The sequence below is a fragment of the Pantherophis guttatus genome, chromosome 3, assembly GCF_059756535.1.
Source record: "Pantherophis guttatus breed Tessera chromosome 3, ASM5975653v1, whole genome shotgun sequence".
Lineage (NCBI taxonomy): Eukaryota > Metazoa > Chordata > Lepidosauria > Squamata > Colubridae > Pantherophis > Pantherophis guttatus.
Genome location: NC_142065.1, coordinates 158,851,174 through 158,870,767, shown reverse-complemented (window position 1 = coordinate 158,870,767; position 19,594 = coordinate 158,851,174). Strand labels below are relative to the sequence as shown.

The window sequence follows — 19,594 nt, the reverse complement described above, 5'->3', positions numbered from 1 at the left end:
ACTATTATGCACTCATGCATGCATCAATAAAATTAGGACTCAATTGTCAAAGGAAGAAACATCTCAGCTTTTTTACATCTGTAGATTCTGTACACATTTTTGATTAAGCTTCCAATAAGGCTTAATTTCATTTTGTTACCATAGTGAATAGTGCCGATAGTCTTGCTGAGCAAACCTACTCAATTCAATGAAGCTCAAATTCATTGAGATATGGATCAATTCAATGAAAATAATGCTGGGCTTCTACTCTAGCTGATTCATTAGATTTTGATCAGTCATACGCTTTAGATCATGCTATAATCAAATCATTGCAATCCTCTTTTCTATTACGGGTATCCATCTACATATACATGTAGAAGCACAAGGACAGCAGACATATACCGGTACTTCTTTCCTTGCTTCCCAACATTGTATGTTCCATTGGACTCCCCTTTATAATCAGACAGTCTGGTATTTATACAGAAAACCTACATTATATTACATAGAGTTGATGTAGTTCAGTGCATCTGGAAGACACAAGATAAGTAAAAGCTAGCAACAGCTTATTTCTGATAGACTGCGATGTTATTAATCAATGCTTAGAAGAAAATCTCTTGTCCTTGGAGAACTTTTTACTTAATTGTACATTTCTTCAAAATGCAAAGTTTTCCTGACTATGACAGAATTCTCATCCCCTGATATTCATATGGAGAAGACTTTGATAATTTGGATGAAAGATTCTTGGATTTAATCAAAATTTCAAGATCTCTCTTTAAAACCAGTATCATTCAGGATTGCCTCCTAATTATTTGGCAATTTCCTAGGAACTTGTTATGGGCTTTGTATACATTCTTGAAATAAGTCAGAAATTAATATAGGCTTAATTTTAATTTATGGCCTGCACTTTCATTTCATTATATAGCCTATATACGCTTTGTTTTGCAGTATAACTGCCTTGTGAGTTATAGTGATCAGAAATATGATTACAGTTTTTTTTTTCAGCCAGATTCAGGGTTTCTTCCATGGAATATAAAATGATGTAGAAAGGATTCCTCAAACATTCATCTTTTAATTAGGGGAGAGGTTGCTATTATTTTGAACATTCTTATACGAAAGCTATTTTTCTGAAGCACAATGACCCAGGCTTTCTTCCCTGCAGTTTCAAGAATGAAGCACGCAATCTTATGCATCCTTATTTGGATGTAATTAAGCCCGCTGAATGAATGGGATTTACTTTTGAACGAACAGTGCATGGATTTTATTGGGTACGGCAATTATTACTAGCATAACTGTAGAGGTAAAACTTCTCAGTATTACATCGCATACTCCAAGAGTCTAAAGGTAAAATTCTGAGAATAATTTATGTAAACAAACTATTTTAAACCTAAAAGGACTTCAGAATATAAAGTAGTGGCTTGAGGAGTTATAGATATGTTGAAATTCAGTTTCCATAATGGTGCAGAATCTCAACTTCTCTGAAGGACATCATCCTGGAAAAGGATAGTGTTGCTTCCTAGGGCATTTTATCCTCTTTTAATGAAAAGTGAATTTATCAGCAAACGAGCATTAATGTCATTTGCATCCAAATCCCAGCAATGAAGATCGAGGAGCTGTGCTATGGACCAGTCTGTTTTATACAGAAATCTTCTCATATCAATGTGAGAAAAAAGTGATGACCCTTTCTGTTATCTACGTTTGTATCTCTGCTGGTGTGTAAAATCATCCTCAGTTTTCCAAGTCTGGTCAACTGGCCAAAAGACATTTCCCAGAGCCATAGTCCAGACTTGACTATGGGAAGAAGTGACTTGCTAGGCCCACGAGCTTGTCCAGCTTGGAGGGGGGAGGGAAAGAGAGAGGGAGAGAGAGTGGGTGGGTGGGTGAGAGAGAGAGAGAGAGAGAGAGAGAGAAAGAAGAAATAAAAGGGAAAGGTGCGCTCGGGCATGAAGAGCAAGGCTGACATTTTCCTAACCACCCTCCTCGGGGGGCGAGATGCGCCTTAATGGGGAAGACGACGAAAAAAAAGGAGGAAGCGAGCGGGAATCCCTCCTCCTCCTCCCTCTCCCCTTTTTCTCCTTCGCGCTGGAGGGAAGCTAGTGCGGCGGGAGCAGCTCCAGAGCCTCTAGGTGCCGAAGGAGCGACGCTGGCTGGGGAGGAGCGGGGGGTGGGATCTGCGAGAAGAGCCGGGGAAGCGGCTCCTTCTTCTGCGCTTCAGGCAATGATGGCGTGGCGAGTGCCTCCTCCCGCTTGGTAGCGTTTGGAACCGACTTGCCGCTGAGGTCCAAGCAGCCGCTCGCTTCGTATAGGGCGGCCGGAAAGGTTCCTGAGTGTTGAGCGCGGCGCCCCGCAGGCGGAGTGGGCGGGCTGCGCTGGGCCGGTGTGTGCCCGGCGCGCGCCAGAGGTCCTGCACAGCCGCCGCCGCCGCCGCCTGGATGCCAGAGGCTCCCCTGGAGCCGGCGGCCAAGGGCACTCAGCGGCAGCTGGAGGAGGAAGAAGAAGACGAAGAAGAGGAGGAGGAAGAAGAAGAGGGCGACGATCCCTGGCGCGGAGCGGGGGGCCTTTCCAGGGCAAGCTGATCCTGGCCATGGCCTCCAACTTTAACGACATCGTCAAGCAAGGCTACGTGAAAATCCGCAGCAGGAAGCTCGGGGTGAGTGAGAAGGGGGAGCCGAGCGCTTTGTTTCTCCTCTCCCCCACCCCCCGCCGTCATCTCCCGCGTTGGGTGGCGGAGGTGGAAAGGCGGGCAGTCTTCGAGGCTAGGAGACGTTGGGTTTGGCTTGGCGTGGGGGGTCAGGTGCGAGGGGCCTCGGGTTCCCCGATCGCTTGCCTCGGAGCTGCTCGCTTTTGCCCCCCCCTTTCCTCCTCCCTCCCCCGTGCCTTGCGCGCCTGCCTTGCCCGCTTCCCGCGAGGAAGGCAGCGCGCAGTGTTGGCATCTCGGGAGGCGTGCGGGCAAGGCATCGGGGTTTAACTCGGGGAGGAAGCCCCGCGGGTGTCAGTCGGAATTGATCTCGACTAAAGTATGGCTAGGACTGCGGCTTGTTACCGCGGCGGGCATTAGACGCTGCTGGGCTGTGCTTTGGCTAGAAATCTGACTGAATTCATCCGGGAGGATTGTCCTTTTCACTCAACCTGGGGTTTTTTTTTGGGGGGGGGCACGTACATGTTTTATTTATATTATTATTATTATTATTATTATTATTATTATTATTATTATTATTATTATTATTATTATTATTATTAATTTGCGTGGTGAGTTTGAGTGGCCACGTTACTTAAACTTCCTTTTCCTCCCCCCTTCACACATCCCCCCCCCGCAAAAAGACACCCTACTTGTAGGCTGAAATCCTAAATGATTTTGACCAGTGAATAAATCCCACCCAGAAGATAATGGGGTTTCAGGAGAAAGATTGTGTAGGACTGAGCAGTGGGAAAACAATGCCTTGATGAAATTGGAAGCAGAGAGACACCCCCCATCCCATGTTTTCCTCTCTGGTTCAGATGGCAGCGATTAACAGGTTGGAGTGTGACTGGGTCAAAGGTCAGGACGTTGTAAACTTTGTGCGGAAACATTTCTTCCTCCTCCTCTTCCAGCCACCAGGAGAAAGCTTGACAGAGCTGATGAGATTTCAACTTGAACAGCTCTTGTGAGAAGGCAAGCGGGAGTGGTGGGAAACAGGAAAGCGAAAAATGCACAAAAGCCTCTCCTGGGTGGAGCGTCTGATACTGGATTGATAGGACAACAGGGGAACCCCAGTTAGCTAAGGTTCTCGGCAGGTGGCAGCACCTGGCTGACCTTGGAAAAGCTTAGAAGATAAGCAGGGCTGAATCTACTTATCCTTTGAATGAGAATCCACCAGGCAATTTCTGGAAAAAAATTAAAAACAACCATGGTAGAGGAAGCACAGTAAATGGCTTTTTTGTTGCCAAAAATTTACTGTACCAAGGGGTCGTTAGCAGGGGTAGAATGCAACTTAGGGTTTTTAGTTTTACTCAGGTAGTTAAGGCTCAACATCACTGGTGGAAAAATATGCAGATTCAGTGCACAGGGCAGATGGTCTAGAGAATTGGCAGGTGGCAGTTGCTTTCTCTTTACTTCAGCTGAAAGATTGTATAGGCTTGCAAAGGGAAGATTTATGGCTTTAAAGAAAACATTACTGTCACTTAGAATGATGATAAGTAATGAAAAGGGATTCACCTAATTTTTGGCACTATCGTCTGCTTCTGAATTTGGCTGGCTATCAGGAGTCAAAAAAAGGCTATAGCTCTTACTGAATGCTGTCATCATACTTACCCAGAATAGAAAGTTCTTTAGGAATTTGTTAGGAAATATGGCTGTTCTGAGAGTATTTGACAGGTTGAAGGCAAATACTATACAAAGTCTCGTGCATAACCAGATGATTTGCTCTTGTTGCACATTACAAGAATTTTATCCAGCTACAAGTCAAATAAATGTTTATTTATTATTGTAACCTGACCAATTACTAGATGTTTTTAATGATAAAAGATACGATATAATCAATAAATACCATTTTCAATTTAAAAAGTGTTATGATTACTGGGAAATTATTGTTTGCTTTGCATAGTAATCTGCTACTTGCTGTGAACTGTATAGCTTACATCTTACTTGTCAAACAATATCAGAACCAGATTGTCTCCAATCTATGCATACCTGAAAACACTATACGTAATTGAAAAAGTGAGGACAAAAATGCTGCTGATTATCATGATGTATTCGTATTTATTTTAATGATAATCGAGGTTGTTTCTTTGTTTGGAAAAGGTGTTCTTTTGCAAATCACAACATGTTAAATTCTTTTACATCCCTAAACCCCCTCATATCTCTATTGTGGAAAAGGTAATAAGCATTTTTAAGGAGTGATCTACAATTATGTCTCTTGCTTATCAGGCTAACAAATTTTAAAGATAGGCCACAGCTATTCAAAATGACAGTTCTTTTTAAAGTTTGAAAAATAAAAACAGAATAAATAATTACATATACCTGTTTATCCATAACCATCATATTATTCTTTTTTGGAACAAAAAGTGCTATGGAAAGGGTACGAAAGGAGTAAGAAATAGTTAGCCAGGGAATTAAAGCATCATGAATGAAAAAAAAAAGGAAACATAGTCAATTTTAGTTTACTTAATCATGATACCATTCCATACCATTTGGTTTTGCAAACTATCCATGCTGTCTTCAGAACTGTATACTACTTCATACATTTTGTTCTTTAAGCTTCATGATCTCATCAGCTTCATCCAACCAATAATTGTGGCAGTTATCCTTAACTCATTCCTTTGTTTATTTGTTTTCTGGTTCAGTCTTCATTAATTCTCTTTATATAAACAAAAGTACCGAATCCACATTCATTCAGTACCTAATCATTCTTGACCCTACTTCTTCTTTCAGTTAAAGTTTTTAAATTTGAAGGTGTAACTATATTATTTTTTTTAAAAAAAGTCTCATATAAAATTGATGTAAGTGTTGCTTAAAGGCAAAACAATTTATAGGCTAAACAAATGCCTAAATATTTAATTAGATGTTTTTTTCATGCTAATATATTTGAATTGTTTTCAACAGATAACATTTTGTACGGAAAAGGCAACTTTCTAGACATTCTCTTTTTAACCTGGCTTATTATCTAACTTGGTTTATCTAATCTGGTTTTTATCATCATGGTTAGCAAAGAATTCTTCAACATTGGAAAGATAGTACAACATCAGATTGGACATATAGAATTGCCACTAAGTCCAATAATGACATAGGAATTACTTAGAAAGGGGTTTTGTCATGCTGCATTTATACAATATATTTTCCTTGTTTCTGTGACTTTAGCATGGGAAATGACTAATGTCAAATATTTTTCCATCCCTACACCATTGATATAGAGTAGTGGTATGTTCACTGATGCTTTCCATATTTTTGCTGAATTCATTCCGTCCCTTTCCACGTATGCTGAAGTTGATAGTAATTGATCTAAAACAAAACAACTGACAAGCACCTGATTGCTTATCAGTGATTCCATTCCTGTGTATGATACATATTTTCATTTTACAATGATGTAAGTGAATTTTAAGTATTTAGCGATAATGGCTACGATGTTACAAAAAGTTACTTCCTTTTGAAAAACAACAGATAAATGGATTTTTGCCACAAGATCTGGTGTACAGAATCAATATGTTAGTTAGATTTTGCTAAAAAATGCCAAATATATTACCAAATTGGAATTGGAACATATTTAATAATTCCAACAATCAGCATTTATTGGTCTGTTGTATCTTATAGTTTTGATTGTTCGTGTTCATCTGTTGGCTGGATTCACTTGCCCTGATAAAATTATTGACCTAAGCGATCCTCTCTCTAGTATCTCTTCAATGTTTATTGTTGTGCCACGGTAAAGCCTCCACTAGTTTTAGGCCTTAAGGTGTTTCTGGAAATGTATATGGTTTGATATGGTTGAACTAGACAATCCGTTCTGTTTAATGACTTCACCAAAGAAAGAAAAATATATATATCTGGAGAAGAACTACACATAGTAGACCACTACATATACCTAGGGCAATGGATCTCAATGGACGGTGCTACAATAAAGGAAATTGAATGGCATGTTAAATGTGGTTGGCAGGCATTCGGCAACCTATCTCCTCCCACTTATGACTGTATGACTGTAATCTTGTTGCTGGTATCCTTAAGATTTATATTGACTTTTCCTAATATGATTTGATTGCTTATTTGTTGCCTATGATTATCATTAAGTGTTGTACCTTATGATTCTTGACGAATGTATCTTTTCTTTTATGTACACTGAGAGCATATGCACCAAGACAAATTCCTTGTGTGTCCAATCACACTTGGCCAATAAAGAATTCTATTCTAATCTAGTCTAGTCTAGTCTAAGCATAATTTTCAAGAACAATCTCTCCCCCATGCCTGACGAGAAAAGTTTTCAATCACTGTGCGCTACTTGCTCTAACATATAGCAGTGAAACATGGACGCTAACTTCACAATCAATACAAAAACTATGAGTTTTAAAGAGCCATGGAAAGATACATGCTTTGCATTACAAAACAAGATAGAAAGATCTGCATATGCATTAGAGAACAAACAAAAGCATGCAATATCATCAAGAGAGTAAAAGAATTGCAATGGAAATGGGCTGGTCACATAGCAAGAAGAACTGATGGCAGGTGGACCAAGGCAGTCATCGAATGGATCCCACTTGATAAAAAGAATCCACAAAAGAGACTTAAAACAAGATGGAATGATGACATCAGCAAGTATTGGAGGCCCAATTGGCAAAAGAAGGCTCAGGACCGTATTGGTTGGAAACATGCGGAAGGTGCCTTCATCCTCAATGAAGGCACCTTCCGCATGGATAGACACTGCCTAAAATGATGATGATGATGATGATGATGATGATGATGATGATGATGATGATGATGAAACAGAGAAACAGAGAAACAGAAAGATCAAGTGAAGACCAAAAAAAAGTGGTGGCAGTAGGAGCACTTTCTGACTTCCTGTTGGCTTCCCCATTGAGTTTTGGGAGTCAGGGGTCCCAGATTTTGGATGTATTCTATAAGTTAGCCCCTTTAAGGTACCCTTTAAGGTTCAAATTTGTTGCTCCACATTGCACCATTTCACCCAGTTAAAGGTCATGACATTGAGAATTCTAATAGCATACAGATTCTATATTTTTGGAATTACACTATAACATCTAGAATTTTCATTTCATCTTGGGTTAGATAAAACTTCCACTATTTTCATAATCTGCATTAGGAGGACAGTTAGCTGTGTAGTTAAAATTGTTATTAGCTCAAGGGAATATATGTATTTAATATGAATGTACTCCCCTTTCAAGAGAGGTAAGGGGGAGGCCTGAGAAATTTCAAATTGTTCTGTAAGTGACTAAAAGCATCATATTGATAGCATATATTATCTTTGCTTGGGTGTGCTTTTCTTTGCAAAAAGGGAGTTCATGACTAAGGCAAATCTAATCGCAAACTGACCTTTGAAACATGTTTTCTTGACATGTCCTTTACTTCTGAATAAAAGCCTTAACATTGCTAGAATCCCTGTTACAGAACCTTCAATATTTTTGTTATGGAATTTATGTTTTTGTTTTTAAGATAGCAGCTTAATTTTTTTTTGGAAGCTGTATTTTGGAATCTGTGTTGTAAAAGGGAAGAAGTGCTAAAACCTGTAGTCATGCCATTTGAAACAAGGCTAGGTGATTGCATTACAGAAATGTTATTTTCTTTTAATTGCCAGAAAGCCAGAATGGAATGGGAAAATAGGGTTCGCTTAGGTGAAGGTTCTAAGTGAGATGAATTTCTATGTCTCCCTGAAGGTGGCAGAATGACCTTTAAGGTTTTACCCTAAAAGCCAAGATCCTGGGTCAGAGCATGAAAAATGAGAAGATTTGGGAGAGAAAAAGTTTATTATTATTAGCTGCATTCTAATAATAAAATACTAATATTATTATAGTAGTACTAATAACAACTACAGGTAATCCTTAATTTACGACCACAATTGAGCTCAAAATTTCTGTTGCTAAGTGAGACAGTTGTGAAGTGAGTTTTTCCCCATTTTTTCTTGCCATAGTTGTTAAATTTAATCTGGCTTTCCCCATTGACTTTGCTTGTCAAAAGATCACAAAAGGTGACACTGCAACTATCATAAATATGAACCGGTTGCCCAACTTCCTAATTTTGATCATGTGATCATGGGGATGCTGCAATGGTCATACACGTGAAAAATGGTCCTAAGTCAGAGATGGGCAACTGTGGCCCTTTTATTTATTTTTATTTATTTATTTATTAGATTTCTATACCACCCTACTCCCGAAGGACTCAGGGCGGTGCACAGCCAAACAATAAAAACACATACAATACAAAATTTAAAAAATAGAATAAAATCAAATTAAATAATTTTGGCCCCGACAAATTTAAAACCCCAAACTTTTAAAACCAATTTAAAATTGAATATATAAATACTAAAAAATATTTAAAATTTTAAAAATCTTTTATAAAAGAGGGGGAAAATTAGGCCAGGCCGGCCTGGTGAAATAGTAAGGTCTTTAAGGCGCGGCGGAAGGTGCGCAGATCCGGGATCCTCCGTATCTCTGGGGGGAGCTCGTTCCAGATAGTAGGTGCCCCCACAGAGAAGGCTCTCCCCCTGGGGGCCGCCAGTCGGCATTGTTTGGCTGACGGCACCCGGAGGAGCCCCTCTCTATGGGAGCGTACCGGCCGGTGGGAGGCTATTGGTGGTAGTAGGCGGTCCCGCAAGTACCCGGGTCCTAAGCCATGGAGCGCTTTAAAGGTGGTAACCAAAACCTTGAAGCGCACCCGGAAGACCACCGGGAGCCAGTGCAGCTCGCGCAGGAGAGGTGTTACATGGGAACGCCATGTCGCTCCCATTACCACCCGCGCGGCCGCACTCTGCGCCAGTTGGTGCCTCCGGGTGCTCCTCAAGGGGAGCCCCATGTAGAGAGCGTTGCAATAGTCCAGGCGGGAGGTGACAAGGGCATGAGTGACCGTGCGTAAAGAGTCCCGATCCAGAAAGGGACGCAACTGGCGAATCAGGCGAACCTGATGAAAAATCCTCCCGGTCACGGCCGTCAAGTGCTCTTCTAAAGACAGCCGTGAGTCCAGGAGGACGCCCAAGTTGCGAGCCCTCTCCGTGGGGGCCAATGATTCGCCCCCAATAGTCAGTGATGGCGTCAACTGACTATATCGGGACGTCGGAAACCACAGCCACTCAGTCTTGGATGGGTTGAGCCTGAGCCTGTTCCTCCCCATCCAGATCCGTACGGCCTCCAGGCACCGGGACATCACTTCAAGGGCATCGTTGGGGTGATCCGGGGTGGAGATGTACAGCTGGGTGTCGTCAGCGTACTGATGGTACTCCACCCCGAAACCACGGATGATCTCGCCCAGCGGCTTCACATAAATGTTGAACAGGAGAGGCGAGAGGACCGACCCTTGCGGCACCCCACATATGAGGGGCCTCGGGGTCGACCTCTGTCCCCCTGTCAACACAGACTGCGACCGGTCAGAGAGAAAGGAGGAGAACCACCGCAACACAGTGCCTCCCACCCCCAACTCTTCCAACCGGTGCAGCATGATACCATGGTCGATGGTATCAAAAGCCGCTGAGAGATCTAACAGGACCAGGACAGAGGAGCACCCCCTGTCCCGAGCCCTCCAGAGATCATCAACCAACGCGACCAATGCCGTTTCCGTGCTGTACCCGGGCCTGAAGCCCGACTGGAACGGATCCAGATACGTCGTTTCATCCAGGTACTGGGGGAGCTGTTGCGCGACCACACTCTCAACAACCTTCGCAACAAAGCGAAGATTGGAGACCGGACGATAATTTACCAACATTGCCGGGTCCAGGGAAGGCTTCTTGAGGAGAGGCCTCACCACCGCCTCTTTCAAGGCGGCGGGAAAGTCACCCTCACTCAGCGAAGCGTTTATAATCCCCTGGAGCCAGCCTCGTGTCACTTCCCGGGAAGCCAGTACTAACCAGGAAGGACACGGGTCCAATAAACAAGTGGTCGCGTTCAGTCCACCCAGAATCCTGTCCACGTCCTCAGGGGTCACAGGATCAAACTCATCCCAGATAACATTCTCAAGACCTGCCCCTGTCTCTCCCCCTGAGACTACCCAGTCGGAGTCCAAATCTTCCCGAATCTGAGTGATTTTGTCATACAGATACTGAACAAAATCCTCGGCTCTACCCTCCAAGGGGTCCTCCCTCCTTTTACAACCTGTGGACTTCAACTCCCAGAATTCCAGGCTGTCTCAGGAATTCTGGGAGTTGAAGTCCACAGGTTGTAAAAGGGCCACAGTTGCCCACCCCTGTCCTAAGTCACTTTTTTCAGGAACGTCATAACTTTGAACAGTCACTAAGTGAACTGTTGTAAGTCAATGACTACCTGTACTTGTATAAAAGCTTTGAGTACTAGGAAGCATTTGTATTAAAATTCAAGATTTATATATGCAAGTACTATTAGGAATATATGTCATTGCATTTTCAGTCAAGTTTTTATATTTCATAGATATATGCCACTAATTTTAAGCCAATTTTAAAGTGGTTAAAAGTATCATTTAGAAGGGGGATGTATTCATTATAATGTAAGCTGATTGAATCACTAATTGCTTTTGTTGGTGTTATTGTAAAAGCCATGATGGAGTATAAAATATTTGCCCCACTTTAAATATCTATTTTCAAATGAAAAATTACTGTGATGTGGGACATTATTTTTATTTTCAGTATATAATGTCTTTACGAGCAAGAAAACATTTGACTTCCAAATCAACTCATTTATATTTAAAGCTGGCTGATTACTTCCAATGTCATTTTAATCAGAAAAGAAGTAAAAGTCACTCATATTTCTTTTTTCTCCTCCTCCCCAATATGCTATAATTTTTAAAAGGAGATCTCTGACTTCCATTTTGGAATTTGATTTGCTGATGAGATTGTATATCTTTTAACAGAAGCAAGTTAAGTAATATCTGCTTTCTCTTCCCTTTCAACAGAATAAGTTGCTTGATTGATTATGTGCCATCAAGTTGGTATTGATTCTTAGTTACCATAGTAACTAAGTAGGATAAAAGTTGATATTAAAATAGCTTGAATATAAGTAAGAAATAACTGGTTGCAATAGTGGTTTAGAGTATATCCATAGCTGCAGCAAAAGAAATCACTGCAGGATCTTTCCTGTATATCAGGGCAAATTATTTGTAAATCAGCATAATATTTTCTGTTGTAACTGGGAGAAGTTATTGGAGATTTTGGCACATTATTAGCTATCTGATCCGGAGATATTAGCAATCAACAATCTTGTGTGTGTATGGGCATAGAAATCATCACATCTCATCATTGTTCTCCATCATATCCTCATGAACTTGGAATCAATTTAACTTGGAGCTTTGGAGTTATGCATTTATATCCAGTAATAAAAGTAAACAAGAAGATGGTGTAATTAATAACAGTAAACAATCATCTACAACCAAATTTTATCTTGTTATACTTTTTTACATAGGAACTCCATTCCTATGGTAGTAAGTTATAATGTAGTTAATTAGAGTTTCTTGAATAAACCATATTCAAGTATTATTTTTATATAGGTAAAACCTACGTAGGTAAAACCTGGCTAGAAAGAATATGCGCATATATATATATATATATATATATATATATATATATATATATACACACACACACACACACACACACACACACACACGTGTGTGTGTGTGTGTGTGTGTGTGTGTGTGTGTGTGTTTTTCCTCTAGGCAGGTTTTACCTACGTAACCAAGGTTTTTCTGCAGCCCTAGCTCAGTGGAATCACATCCACTCGATTCTGGGCTTTTGTTTTTCTGGCAGCCAGCAAGTTCTTGCTGCCAGGTGAGAGACTTATATAGATCTATTTCTGGCTTGTTAGCCATCATCAGTAAGCCACACCCACATCTCATGTATCCTTCCTGTAAAGAACTTGCTGGCTGCCAGAAAGAAAAAAGCCCAGAATCGAGTGGATGTGATTCCACTGAGCTAGGGCTGCAGAAAACCTTGGTTATGTAGGTAAAACCTGGCTAGAGGAAAAACACACATAAATCCTAGAAGAAGTAAGAAAATAGATATTGTACCTTTACAGGGAGGATACATATATGTGGGTGTGGCTTACTGATATATATATATATATATATATATATATATATATATATATATATATATATATATATATATATATATAATGCTTATGACTCTATGATAGCTGAACATACAAATGTTCTGGAAGTCTAGCAATGAAAATTAACAGCATTTTAAAAAAATGGAGATAAGATTAAATATAAAACCAAACAAATAGTAATAGCTAGAGGAATCAGCTTTAGAATTGATAATGAAATAGTCAAGTGGTAAATAGTGTTTACTTTTTAGAATTGACTATCAATAGTAAAGGAAGCAATAGTCAAGAAATATGCAGCAAACTAGCACTTGATTGGACAGCAATTAAGGCCTTAGAAAAGATAATTCAAGTGTCATGATCTGTCTAAGAAGATCAAAATCATTCAGGTAATGATTTTTCCTGTGACACTTTATGAAAAGTGAAAGTTGCACTTGAAGAAGCTGGATAGAGTATTGATCCTTTTCAATTTTGGTATGGGAGAAGACTTCTAAGAAATCACTCTCCAGTTGGCCAGTCACTCTCTTTCAGCCCAACCCAGCTCACAGAGTTCCTGTGGGGAAAATAGGAGGAAGAAGACAATTTAACCATTACTGCTACACCTAATGGATATGTTTACTGCCTTGAGCTATTTGTAAAAAATAATAAAGTCGAGATAGGGAAAAAAAAGAAATAAAATAAATGATGAATGGAAGTATATATACAGTGTGATGATAGGTATCCCACTGAAGTACGAAGTTGGGGCAAATCATCCTGGGGAAATGTATCTCTGTGTGGACACTAAGAGTTAATACTGTTTTGATTGTACTAATCAATCTTCAGTCACACGTTATAGTAATATGTAACTAGGATAAACAGTGTGCAATTCTCATGCAATATGTAGCACACTATTTGTGGTTACCCTCATCCTGAAACAGAATTGCTAAAATTCAGTAATAAAAAGCCAATTCTAGGGATATGATGTTTCTTCCAAAAAACAAACAAACAAAAAGATAGAAAACAATAGGTGGCTTCTAAAAGACAAATCACTTCCATTTCAAGTTTAGCCTCCACAAACATTGCTTGAGATTGTGCCATGAAAAGTGGCATTTTTCAGCCCAGTCATAGTGTGTGAACTCAGTCATGAGGTTAATTGAACACTGCCACTATCTAGCTGGAACGCAAATTAGCTGACTAAATAGCTAACTTTTCTGTTGTTGAAGTCATTTAAGGATATAAAGGCAGAAAACGTTGCATGGATGTAGTAACATGTTTTTCTTCTGGTAAACTAGTCAACCAGATATCTAAATAAAAATATATTTGAGTGAAGGTGTAACACTAATGTAGTTTTGAGTTAAATTGTTTTGGTAATTTAAAATATGTCTTTGCTTAAAGGCAGAGCTTGTGATATCTTTGTACCAATGCCCTGAGCATGAATTAAATTACTGTCAATCAAGAAATGTATTTTTATCGCCTAGTGTTATAAGCCTAAATGATACATAACACTATATTGATAGATAAATAAGTGCCTTTGATCATGTGCTATATAGTATTTATGAACACAAATATTACACGGAGTTACAAATATCTCTGACACAGGAAAAGTAATATTTCACTGCTATGTGATAATTTTAAAATATTTTGCACTTCCTTCCTTTCTTAGAAATTGGCATGTTTACATATTAATCATGTGATTTTATTTAAAACAGTTTCAAAATTCTGAACATATATGTATGCATGTATCTATATCGTACACACACCTATATGCACATACTGTGTCTGATTTATGATATTTCAATTGGCATTTATGCATTGATGTTTTAAATATTTGGTTATATAACATAACTAGTATTCTCAAGATTTTAATTGAATACATTTATAAACAAATCCTGTAAAAATAACTATATTGGCCTCCAATAATAATTAGCTTCAGCTACAGATGAAATTATTAGCATTTTTCATAAATATTTTTTATTCTTGCCATATTAACATAATTTCAATAATTGGTTGGTTTTCACTGCAACTGTTCCAAAACAAAAATAAAAGAGCCGAGGAATGTTTTTGTCTGTGATGGAACAGCTGAACATTATATGGTACCAAGCAGTCACAGTATGTTTTAACCCTGCCCTAGATGGACCCAATCTTAGAGCAAATGTTTTATTTATCTTGGCAGGAGCTATATCGAACTATGATTGCCTTATCATTATTTTTTAACAGTCTGCTGATACAGATGGTAGCTAATGTATTATGAGTATTATGAGCTTGCATGTCATGCCTTTGGAGCTGCCCATCAGCTACATAAAACTTCTCACATATCAATAGTATTTCAGCAATATCACATTATGACAGTATTACTCTTCCAACATCTGTTCTTTTCTCAGGAAAATAATTTAACCAGTGTTAAATAGACAGCCCTCTCCAGTGTGTCAACATTAATTATGCTTGCATGCTTTTATCAAAAACTGGCTTTTGTTAGTATGGTTTGCTAGCTCAGAGTGGATGTTACACTATTACAGCTAGAAATGAAAATACAAATACTGTACTATAGATTTGTTACATCAGATGTATCCATCATCATCATCATCATCATCATCATCATCATCATCACTTTAGCCATTGTCTATCCAATGCAAGATGAAGGCCTCTTCTGCATTTTTCCAACCAATACAATCCTGAGCTTTCTTTTGCCAATTGGGACCACAATATTTACTGATGTCATTGATCCATCTTGTTTTAGGTCTCTTTCGTGGATGCTTTTTATCAAGTGGAATCCATAAGAGGTATATAAGTTCAGAGTTCATGACTCCACTAAGGGAGTTTTATATAAAAAAACAAAATCGCTTTTGAAAAAGGAAAATACTCTTGGTGTTTTATTTCTTGTAGTTTTATAGTTGACACGGAAACATGTAGACAGTTGATGGCAAACCCAAAAGTTGGTCTTATCTTGATATGAATATTATTCTTAAATAAATTCTCCATAATTTTATTCTGATTCTCTTTAGCTTCAAAAAGATTATGGAGTGTCAGTAAGTCAGAAGCCAACTAGGTATCTTTAATATAAACAGAATATATACATATACATATACATATATACTGCACATACACACACACACACACACACACACATACATATATACTGGATTTTAGGCTAGGATTTATAAACATGCATGAATCTTTATTTTGGATCTGAAAAGAAGCAATTTTTAGAATAAATTAGGTCTCCAAAATGTTCCAAGTGCTTGGATTTATTTTTGAAAAACAAAAGCAAAACAAAAACTTGAAAAAACATCTTGAATGATATGGCATTGGTTTACATATAATGGTAAAATGGGAGTCCCATTTCCTCCTTCTGAAGTGTTTCTGTGATGGGTTAAGGGAAGATGAATGATGAAATCAGCATTGTATTCAGGATCTGCCTCCTTTGTATGTGTATTGTGATATCACATATAAAACAGTGGAGCTGACCGTATGCTGTTTTGGGATTTTGACAAAGAAACCACATCATATTTACATATTTACATATGTTTACATATTTGTTAAACTGACAAATGAAATGAAACAAATTGTGTTACATCTTCATGTAATGCGTAAACCTATGGAGGTACTAATTTCTTCCATCTTTCTTCCAAAACTAGAACTGTTCTCAGATGGTTTACTGTCAGATTTTGATGAATGATTTTAAGGGCACCAGGGATTGAAAAGAAAATTTGAGATTTTGTTTAAGTAACTCTTGTTTTTGGTTTTTATAATTCATACTTAATAATAATAATTATTATTGTTATATTGTTCTCAGAGCATAGCCTAGAATGGAAAGTTCCATCTGAACTCTTCTCCAGTTTTTGTGCTGTAAAGCAGTGGTGGGTTCCTCCCGGTTCGGTCTGGTTCGGCCGAGCCGGTAGCGGTGACGATATGATGTCACCGAACCGGTTCTTCCCCCCCACCCTCCCACCCCCCACCAACCCACATTATTCTTACCTTTTATTTGGTCCCACCCCCAATCTATTGCTGCCTCCTGAGTCCCAGCTGATGACTAGAGGGAAAAAAACTGTTTAAACTCTTGCCGCAGGGCTTCCTGCAGCTGATCAGTGTTAAAAGCAAACAAATGAGTTGGGTCGTAAGTGCGAGGACTGGTCATGTGAGGACTGGTCGTAAGTGCGAGGATCTTCCAGAAATGACTCTGACCAGCTAGCCACGCCCACCTAGTCACATGACCTCCAAGCCACACCCACAAAATAAGCCACGCCCACAGAACTGATAGTAAAAAAATTTTGAACCCACCCCTGCTGTAAAGCTAGTCTTTTTGCATGCGCTAATTTACAAACATCGTATTTTATGAGAAATATAAATAGGAATTAATTGCATCTGAAAACAATACTGTACAGATGTTAGAGTACTGTACAGTACAGTTCAGGTCTGCATTATTTGTTAAGGAAATTCTTCAACTGGTTCGCTAGCTCACGGTAGAGTTTCTTTGGGACTTAGTTGCCTAATCAAAAGAAAATCAATTAAGTCTTAAATTAAATGGATTAAATAGTAAATTAATTAGAAGCCTTAGTAATTGCAAAGTGTTTCAGTTTAAGTTACTTTTAATAGTGTAAGTTTCTACTCATTTACAGGAGCAAAAACCATCCCTTGGAATTTGAATTTTTTTGCTGCTGCTGTATTGGAAAGATCTGTGAAAAGCTTTTCATAGACGCTCAGATTATTTCTACTCTGTGCACATCAAAGGCGTATTATGTGCATGCATAATTTTATTACCAAATCAACATTATTAATGTCTCAGGATTGTACAGTGCAACATATAATGTAATTGGGCTTAGAAAATATTTTTGCCTGAACAATGTTTCAGCCAACTCCATAAAAGAAAGATAACCTGTTTGCATTTTTTGTATTATGCATTTGATCTTCTAATGTATTTTGTTCTGTTTGTAGTAGATCTATAGCCTGCAGATAACTGATGACAATTAACTTAGTCATCTACTGATTAGTTGGCTATAACTCTTTTATAACCGTATATTGCTCCATGGTTGTTACAGACAAGATAGGATTTGAGGAAGTGAGAGGTGGAAAATTGTTTCCCATTTAATCTTGTTTGGGGTCCTGAAAGCAGCAGAAAACATTAGAAATACGTGTTTTCTTAGTGAGCCTGGGTTTGAAAACTTAATCCAGTGAATTAAAGTAGGTAGGAATATACACTATAGTCAAAGATACTATTGAAAATTTTACTTCTTTTCAGCATATATTTGTTAAGCGGAAGTTAAAAATATACTTCCACAGATGATGGAACGATAGTTTATATGAAGCCAGGAACTATGATAATTGAAAACAGAAGGGAAGGGGAAAATTGCTTATTTTGAACTTTGATAAATCTTTGTTTTCTGTGGTTTTCATTCCAGTGAAAGTGATTTATTTTGCTTTCTGAAATAGCAGGCAAGTTTAGGCCTGTTTCTTAGTTGGAATACTGTATGTCAGGTAAATTAGTGATTACAAGTGAAAGGATCTGTAGGGGAAAGTGTTAACAAAAGGGAAAAAACAGAACTTTATATTGCTAGGGGGATTTCTAAGACTACAGAGATTTTGAGTCATTTGTGTCCCCTATTCCATTTCTGCAACATCTCAATAACAAGAGAATTTTAATACTGTGAATATCTGCCTGCCTTTTCTTCTGTAAAATGTATAAAATGATAGCTGCCTGCCTTTTCTTCTGTAAAATGTATAAAATGATAGGATAGCAAACCAACATTAAACCAAAACCAAAAACTTTGCTATATCGCTGTAACAGAGTATTTATAACTCAGGATTTAACTGTAGGGTCCTTGGTGAGTTTGGTTGTTTTTTTGCAGACATTTCATTACCAAACTAGGTAACATCATCAGTGCTGTAGGGAATGTGGCTTGTTCTCATTTATATACTTGTAGCTTTCCCTGTCAATGTTGATGGGAGTTGTCTTGGTGCTTCTTTGATTGGGCTGTTGTTTACTGTTAGTTTGTTTGGCAGTTCCTTGACTGGCGTGTAATTTGCTTCTTGATTGTTGGTCTAATGTTAATTTTGGTGTCAATCTCTGCTTATGCTGGCCAAGATGTGTTTTGGTCTTTTTGTTTCCTTTATGGTTTTTTAATTATCTTTTTTGAACAGTATTTAGATATTGTTAGATATGTTATTAGATATCCAGACTTCCAGGAATTCTCTAGTATTTTTTTTTTTTTTTTTGGACCTAGCTTGGTTTAGTATACACATAACTTCTCTGTTGAAACTATGGTTAAGTCTGCTCATATGATGTTCAATTAAAGACTTTTCACTATGTTCTCACTGCTAGTTGTATATTTATGAATTACAAAGCATCTTACATCTATACACTGTTCCAGATCGTAATAAATTCACTTGCTTTTTTGCTTTTTTTATTTTCAACTATCAGGATAAAGAATTTTAAGAAACACAAAATCACTGAACTGAAATGCAAAATCCTATGTCTGTTATAATATCCGTTAAATTATTTGGATAATAACCTGATAATTGATAAAATCCTTATACTCATACTCCAGCTGCAAGTACGAGGCTATTTTGAATGTGTAATTAATGAAGTTTTATTCACAGTTGCAACTGCTGCTGAGTGTAGCACTTCCTTCTTGCATGTATGTATTAATATTCATATCTCCAGTTAGCATTTAAAAAATAAAATAAAATCTCAGGGTTGCCAGTCTAAGTGGGTTCTTCTTCTCACCATCATGTATTAATAATAAGGTAGTTTAAAGGAATCTGAGTTGCTTCATTACTTCCAAAATAAAAATACTTGAATATAGTTCAGCATTTAATTACTGTCAAGAAAAAATCTTAACAGCAAATAATTATAGAGACCAAGATTTTACAGATTTGAAATGTAGCATACTTTGATGAGAAGTATATATTTTTCTGTTGCCAGGATACTGACACCCAAAGTTAAGCA

General features: G+C 38.3%; 1 protein-coding gene across 1 annotated transcript in view; it reads left to right on the top strand.

Moving 5' to 3' along the window:
- Window positions 1–1,825: 1,825 nt before the first annotated feature.
- The window catches only part of DOK6 (docking protein 6), a 207,363-nt gene continuing 189,594 nt past the window's right edge, over window positions 1,826–19,594 (top strand). Inside the window, exon 1 of the mRNA XM_034429378.2 lies at window positions 1,826–2,626. Coding sequence (XP_034285269.1) covers window positions 2,561–2,626 — 66 coding nt within the window. The 5' untranslated portion in view covers window positions 1,826–2,560. The remainder of the gene's footprint in view (window positions 2,627–19,594) is intronic.